This window comes from Vicia villosa, linkage group LG6 (assembly GCF_029867415.1).
Source record: "Vicia villosa cultivar HV-30 ecotype Madison, WI linkage group LG6, Vvil1.0, whole genome shotgun sequence".
Classification (NCBI taxonomy): Eukaryota; Viridiplantae; Streptophyta; class Magnoliopsida; order Fabales; family Fabaceae; genus Vicia; species Vicia villosa.
The window spans coordinates 157,102,002-157,109,765 of record NC_081185.1 but is presented as its reverse complement, the minus strand read 5'-3'; the positions used below and the strand labels follow the sequence as shown (position 1 = coordinate 157,109,765).

The 7,764-nt window shown below is 30.1% G+C and overlaps 1 protein-coding gene across 1 annotated transcript; it reads right to left on the bottom strand.

Moving 5' to 3' along the window:
- Window positions 1-2,411: 2,411 nt before the first annotated feature.
- Window positions 2,412-3,745, bottom strand: LOC131612920 (uncharacterized). Its single transcript, XM_058884660.1, has 2 exons — window positions 3,717-3,745; window positions 2,412-2,985 (listed from the first exon to the last, which is right to left on the bottom strand). Exons 1-2 carry the CDS (start codon window positions 3,717-3,719, stop codon window positions 2,452-2,454), a joined length of 537 nt encoding a protein of 178 aa, XP_058740643.1. The 5' UTR covers window positions 3,720-3,745; the 3' UTR covers window positions 2,412-2,451.
- Between the last annotated feature and the right edge of the window lie 4,019 nt (window positions 3,746-7,764).

Genomic DNA, 7,764 nt, shown 5'->3' with positions numbered 1-7,764 from the left:
TTTAGTGGTTTAGGCCTTTTCCGCTTTGAATGTTGCTTATGTTCCTTGGCAGTTAAGAAACAGATGGAACTATTGTTTAAGGCTTCTGTTAGACATGAACTTCATTATTTCTCACATTTGCAGGGAAGAAAATAGATGTGCTGATTTTTTTCTAACTTAGACCGCACTGTTAATGCCTTAACTTTTTTATTTATTTTTACTTAATGGGATTAGAGGTGATTTTGTAAGGAATAGGTTAGTATTGTCTCTCTTTCGTTTTAGATACTTTTGAGTGGGTTTTGGCTTTAGTCCTCCACCCTTTTGGGTATCAATCTTTTTTTAATAAAAGTTACCTTTATTAAAAAAAAAAAATTAATCATACATTCAAAAAGGTCAAACTCATAATTAAAAATAAGTCTACGATAAACTACATGTTAGACTTAAGCTTTGATATTTTTTATAGGATAAACTTAAGCTTGACAAATTCAAAAAAAGTGGTGTTATGAGAACAACTCATCTTAGAAGGAATATAAGGAATATAAAAGATTCAATTATTTTATGATATAACCACTTCTTTACCATTAACTGTGATATTCCAAATTATTTGATTGCAAAACATATTATTTAAAGTTTTACCTCTAATAATAGATTCAAACTACACAAGAGATTTTATTTTGGCAAAAGATATTAAAATAAGCCCAACAAAAAAGTAACGAAATGTGTTTCATCCGCATATCAATCTAAAAAAGGTATCCTTAACTTTCTTGTGTTTCTTTTTTATTACTTGTCCGGTCAACTTCCTCTTCAACCACGCATTCTTCCTAAAACTTTCACTTGAATTTGTTATCATAGAAGAATGCTTTGAAATATGTTGGATCAACGCTACATCTTCTAAATTATAAAATTTGGTAATGTCAGGCTTTAGCCTATCATTACATTTCCACACCATCATATGTCTCTCGATTGAACTAAAAATCGAGATCAACTCGTGTGAATCATATAAGAGGCTTCCACAATCCCATATAGGAAGAGTAGATGCTTCTTTCCCACTCTCAACCATCATAATAGATGTTTCCATGGAGAATAAATTTTCTTTGATTGAGGAGAAGGCACTATGCCTCACACAATATTATGCATACCTATTGATCTATTTAAATGCTAAGATTTTTTCAAAGTTCCCGCTTCTTATATTTTGGTATTAAAGTTTCTCTTGGTAATACAATTAAACATCATGGTTTTTTTTGGTTGGAAAACTTCAATATATGAGATTCACATAGTCATAGTCATACGTATTTAATAAGATATCTAAATAATCGAGTTAATTTTTTTAAACCAAAACAATGACAAATGCATGAACTTTAATATTGATTACAATGAATAAAATAATAAACCACTGTATGTTTCGATAACAATTTTGGATATTCAATATAAATACTACAAATATGAATGAATGTTTATAATGGAAGGTTACTTTTGATTTATTTTCGCTTTTCTTTTCTCTTTTTCTTCGCTCTAGAGACTAACCGTCCATTAGTATTAATATTTATCATCTAAATTTCAATACAAATTTCCTAAAAAAATAAGTCAAAACAAAAAGTTCAAATTTATTAAAAAAAAATAAAAATAGTGTAACAAAATTAGATATTCTCTCCGTCTCATAATAAGTGTTATCTTTCGTGTAAAAATTTCAAAGAAGACGCATATTTAATTCCTCGGTTATAAATTTTTTTAAAGGGACCAAACCTCTTGGTTAGTATTTTGTTTGGTTCAATTTTCAAATACATTAAGAGTGTGTTTGGATAAAACATTTTAATTAAAGAAAATGATTTTTAAAGAGAATTTAAAATGATTTGGTCAAAATTTATTATTTGGATAAAAAATAGAAAATAAAATGAAATTTATGAAGTATTTTATTCAAATTAAATTTAAAGGATTTCAAATGATATCAAAAAGTAAAGAATTTGAATTTGCTCCACTACAAAAAAAAACCTCAGTAGTGACGTGAATATCACGCCACTAATCAAAAAATCACATCACAAACCAATATTTACGAAGTGAAAATTCACGTCGCAGGAGGCAAGGTGGCAACTACTTAGTGACATGGCAATCACGTCACTAAATTTGCTTAGGAATCAACTGAAATGCGCATTTAATGTCTAATGTTGCGACGTGATTTTCATGTCACTACTTAGTGACATGGAAATCACGTCACTAATATTTTTTTTTTGGAAAAACCAAATATATATATATATATATATATATATATATATATATAATTAAATTAATAAACTAAATATATTAAAATTTATAAATTAATTCAATAAACTAAATATAAATCTAATATTAAAATTAAGAAAGTAAAATTATAAATCTAATATTACTAAATAATGTAATTATAATTTAATTAATAGTTTACACAAATTCAAAATTAAAAGTTATAACAACAAAATAAAAACTAAACTAAATCAACAATCAATCCGGGTCGGGAAACTCATCCTCATTTAGATTTTCCTGATCAGTCGGCGCAGAACTCCCCATATTTTGGTTTCCACCAAAGGATTGCATAAATTGTCGCATTTGTGCCTCCATATCCGATTGTCTTTTCGCCATGACCTCCATTTTCCGCTGATGCTCACTCCGCATTGCCCTCATTTGGGCCTCCATTTGGGCCTCCATTTGGGCTTTCAGTGCCGCTTCACGTTCCGCCGCCTCACGCCTCACCTCATTTATCGCCAATTGTCTTACAGTGTCTCTCTGTTCATCTGTTAAAGTTACAGGACGTGAACCTCCTTCCCCGTCGAGAACTCTTTGATATAGAGTTCTATCATCAGATCTCAAGGTGCCTGCCAAATTTCCACCACCAAAAAAACACCCGTTAGGCCCCTTGCCGCCAATGACTTTACTCCAAAGATAAAAATCTACATCTGGATGAAGCGGCTCTCCCGGTCTTGGAGTATACTTAGGATTAGCAGTCAGAAATTGTACAAGCAATGCCTGATAATCATCCTACACATACAAAAAAAAGTTAAATATAATTTAGTTGCCACATGAATTTCACGCCACAAATTTAGTTGCCACATGATTTTCACGCCACAACATGTCACATGCCACATGAAAATTATAACACATACATTCTACCTGTCAGAATTAATTAATAAATCAGAATAATAATACCGATTTAATTCATACATTATAACACATACATTCTACCTGTCGGAATTAATTAATAAATCAGAATAATAATCCCGATTTAACTCATACATTATAACACATACATTCTAACTTTGATCACCAATTTGATTCATATATATCAACACTTTATCGGCACTTCACAATCACCACCAAATACATCACAATTCATCGCTTAAAGAAATACCGATAGCTTAACCAAATATAATACGGATAGCTTAACCAAATATAATACCCAACTTTAACCAAATAATACCGATAGCTTAACCAAATATAATACAGATAGCTTAACCAAATATAATACTCAACTTTAACCAAATAATACCGATAGCTTAACCAAATATAATACGGATAGCTTAACCAAATATAATACTCAACTTAACCAAATAATACCGATAGCTTAACCAAATATAATACCGATAACTTAACCAAATATAATACCCAACTTAACCAAATAATACCGATAACTTAACCAAATATAATACCGATAGCTTAACCAAATAATACAGATAGCTTAAAAAATAATATCGATAGCTTAAATAACTTACCATAGCTTTTTGTGTACGACTGTCAACAAAAGCTCCAACGAATTGGTATAATGCCTTTAGTGACGTGATTTTCACGTGTCTACGTTGCGAAGTGAAAATCACGTCGCAACTTCTACACAGTAGTAAATGTGTCAGTCAACTGCACACATGACTGTACATAAATGCTGGCGTGTTTAACAAAAAAAGGTTGCGACGTGAAATACACGCCGCAACAAAAAAAATGAAAATTTGAAATTTCCCCCTTTGAATTTTCCCCCTTTGTCAGACTACTTTATCTGCTTTTAATTTTTTTTTTATTTAAAGGTTGCGACGTGTTTTTCATTTCGCAACTTTTTTTTTAAATATTATTTAAAGACACCACATGTGCCAACGTTGGTTTTAGTTTTTTAATATAAAAAACTTTTAGTGACGTGATTATCACGTCGCAACTCACTTTTTTGAGCCACGTGATAATCACGTCGCAACATTTGGTGGCTATATCACACTTTTCTTGTAGAGCTCATCTATTCTATATAATGAGAATGTTAAATTATTTATTATTAAATTTTTAAATTTTGCTAGATGGTCTTCATATTTTATGAAAATTTAAAATTCACCTCTAAAATTTTTAAAATTGCAAATAATTCCATAATAATTTTTTATATTTTACAAATTAGTCCTTTTAAAAATTGCAAAGTTGTCTCTATTTTTTATATTTTAAATTTGACCCAAAAATTTAATAAATTATAAATGACCCAAAAATTTTAACATTGGATTATTCTACTACTTCATTCAAATAAAAAAATTTAAAAAATAAATAAATTTCAATTGAATAATTTGAAATACTTCGAATTTTAAATTCTTAAAAAATTTCAAATTATATCATCCAAATACAGTCTAAAATTTTGTCTACCATAGCTTTTTAGACCAAGAAGTGGGCTCAACCATTTTGGGTTCTGCTAACATGCCTTATGTTATGACCCAGTTGCTGAATGTTCCTAGAGTTTTCCTAATCTTCTCAACCATAAACGCCAACATGAGTTCTAGTAGCATGTTTTAGCGATGCTTCGTTTTTCCTTTCAAACATTGTCATGTCGTTCGTCTTCCTGTGGCCACCCTTAATCATGTTTGTTTTGTTGTTTTTCTTAATCGAATAAATTTTCTGAAAATCTATCATGTCAACAATAACTTTATAATCGGTTCGAATATTTATAGTTTTTCATTTCATCTTCTTCACCAGCTCTATAGTGTTTCACCTACAATAATAAGCAAAAATAAAACTTTCACACATATTAAAAATTTTAATTAAAAATAATTATTTTTCTTTATTTTATGTACAAATCAAAGTAAAACTTATTATAATATCCTAGTTGATTAATCAACTATCGATATTAAATGTGTTTGAAATAAATTAAGGGCATATTAGTACTATAGATATTAATTAATTTAAAAATTATTGGTTTTTGCTTATAATAGTGATAAAAGTGAACAAGAGATTTAAAATTTAAGATTGTTGCTAATATTAGTGACAATAGTGAACAAGTTTTAAGATTTTTTGGTGTTGCTAATATTAGTGACATGAGGAGTATATAATATTACCATGTTTTTTTTTCTCTTAAATATTTAATTTTTATTTTTAGTCCTTCAAATTATCTTCTTCAAAAAATTATTCTCTTAAAAATTTTAATTGTAATATTTAGTCTCTCCTACAATTTAGCAACGATTTTTACGAATTACCGACACAATTAGCGAAAGTTTTTTACTAAGCGCCAATTTTTGCGACGGTTTTGGTATGAGGGACCAAAAATTAAAATTAATTTTTTTTAGAGAGATCATCCTTTGAAGGAAATATTTTGAGGAACTGTAAAAACGAAATTTGGAATTAGGAGGAAAGTTTTTCTTGCTCCTCAATCACATTTGATTAATTGGTACTAATATGACAATTTCACTATGGTAGCACTTTTTTTTTAATAAGCAATTTGTACTTAGTGGATTTCGAACTTGAGATCTTGAGAAGAGCACACTATCAGAACTCAAACGTTTCACCGCTAGATCACACACACTGACATTATGGTAGCACATTACATTATTTTCCGTGTCATATTTTTTCTAAATATTAACTTTTAAATTATTTTTAAATATTAATTTTTATTTTATATATATATATATATATATATATATATATATATATATATATATATATATATATATATATATATATATATATATATATATATATATATATATATAGGGCATATCATATGAGAATGATATATTTATATGAGAATGTGAGAATGAATCTGAACCATTGGATTTTAAAATAAATGGTGGAGATTATGAGTGAATCTTTTTTTTCTCTCTCCTATATCTTGAAATAAATGAAGTAGGAGAGAGAAAAAAAAGATTCACTCATAATCTCCACCATTTGTTTTAAAATCCAATGGTTCGGATTCATTCTCATATTCTCATATAAATATGTCATTCTCATATGATATGCCCTATATATATATATATATATATATATATATATATATATATATATATATATATATATATATATATATATATATATATAAACTTTTAAAGTTAATATTTATTTTTTGGTGGAACTAATATTCTCAAGTACATGAAGACGATGTTTAAAAGGGGAAAAGAGGTAGCTGCTCAAGAATGAAGATAAAATAAAGGGTCTAAAGGGGAAGTGACTATAGTTTTTCCTATACTTATGTATTGGAAATATGGAAAGAAATGTGTCCTATCAATGATCATGTTTCTCGCACTTAACACTCAAGTGATTCAGTTTTCAAGAATTATCATAATGATGCCTATGAATAGACATTTGACGCTCCAAACCGTAGAAGCACAAGGGCTTGGGGAACAATTTTTTTGGGCCGACCATATCTATCCCAGAGCGGCCACCCTAATATAGGTTGCTTTGGGCTGAAAATTATCAACCAAACACACAGTCATGCTTCATGGGTCTTCACCTTATCACAAGGTTACCCTGCACCTTGCAAGAGATTTTCATTTCAAGCACATCCAATAGTCATATGCATTCTACGGTTGAAAGATAACGAGGTTGTTATCCTTCTCCCCTATATATAAGGGATGGCGTCATTTCATGTAACAAGTTTCAAACACAATTTAAATACTTTCTACTCTTTCACATACCTTGCAGGTACACCCCTACTCTGCCGCATTGGAAGCTCTACTTTGCTGCAACTTGTGCATCTATCTCAATTTCTGGTTCCAAAACTGGAAAAAATGTAAGGTCGAAGGCAATGAAAGGAAAGAGAAGGTCGAAATTTAAAGTTTTGAATGCATGGTGACAGTTACTCTTCGAAAAACGCTCTCAATTTTATAGGTTGACGGTAAACTAGATTATGAAGGTGGACCTTGCTCTGAAGTAGAACTTGCGCAGTTCTATAGGCCACAAAGAGCTAGACAGGTACCAAAGAGGCTTGTAGATTTTGAATTCTTGTGTGATACTGAAGTTGACTCTGAAGAAGAAGTCATACAGTGTGCCATGATGGTAGACTCTGAACCTATCATAATCAATAAGGCTCTCAAGAAGAAGGTGTTGATGAATGCGTTTGATATAACTGATCTTGGAAATATGGTATATTTTCTAGTGATGGAGATAATGCGCTCTGAAAAGGGAATCATTGTGCACCAACTGAAGTATGAACTTGAGTTATTGAAGAGGTTTGATTTTATGAATATTAACTTTGCAGTCACACTTGGAGAAACAAACCATAAGCTAGACTCTGATTCAGATGGTGAGAATGTAGATGCTATAACCTTCAAACAGTTTGTTGGTTCTGTAAGATGTTTGTGCAATACCAGGCCTGACATATGTTATGCAGTTGGAGTGATTAGTAGGTTTATGAGTAAACATAAGTGGTCAGATTACCTAGTTGCAGTCAGAATCTTTGGGTATGTGGATGGGACTCTTAAGCATGGAATTATGTTTCCATTTGGAGTATCAGTATTAGATGTTGCTGAGATGATTTACTATTCAGACTTTGACTGGTGTGGAGGCAGAGTAGACAAAAGAAGCACTACAAGA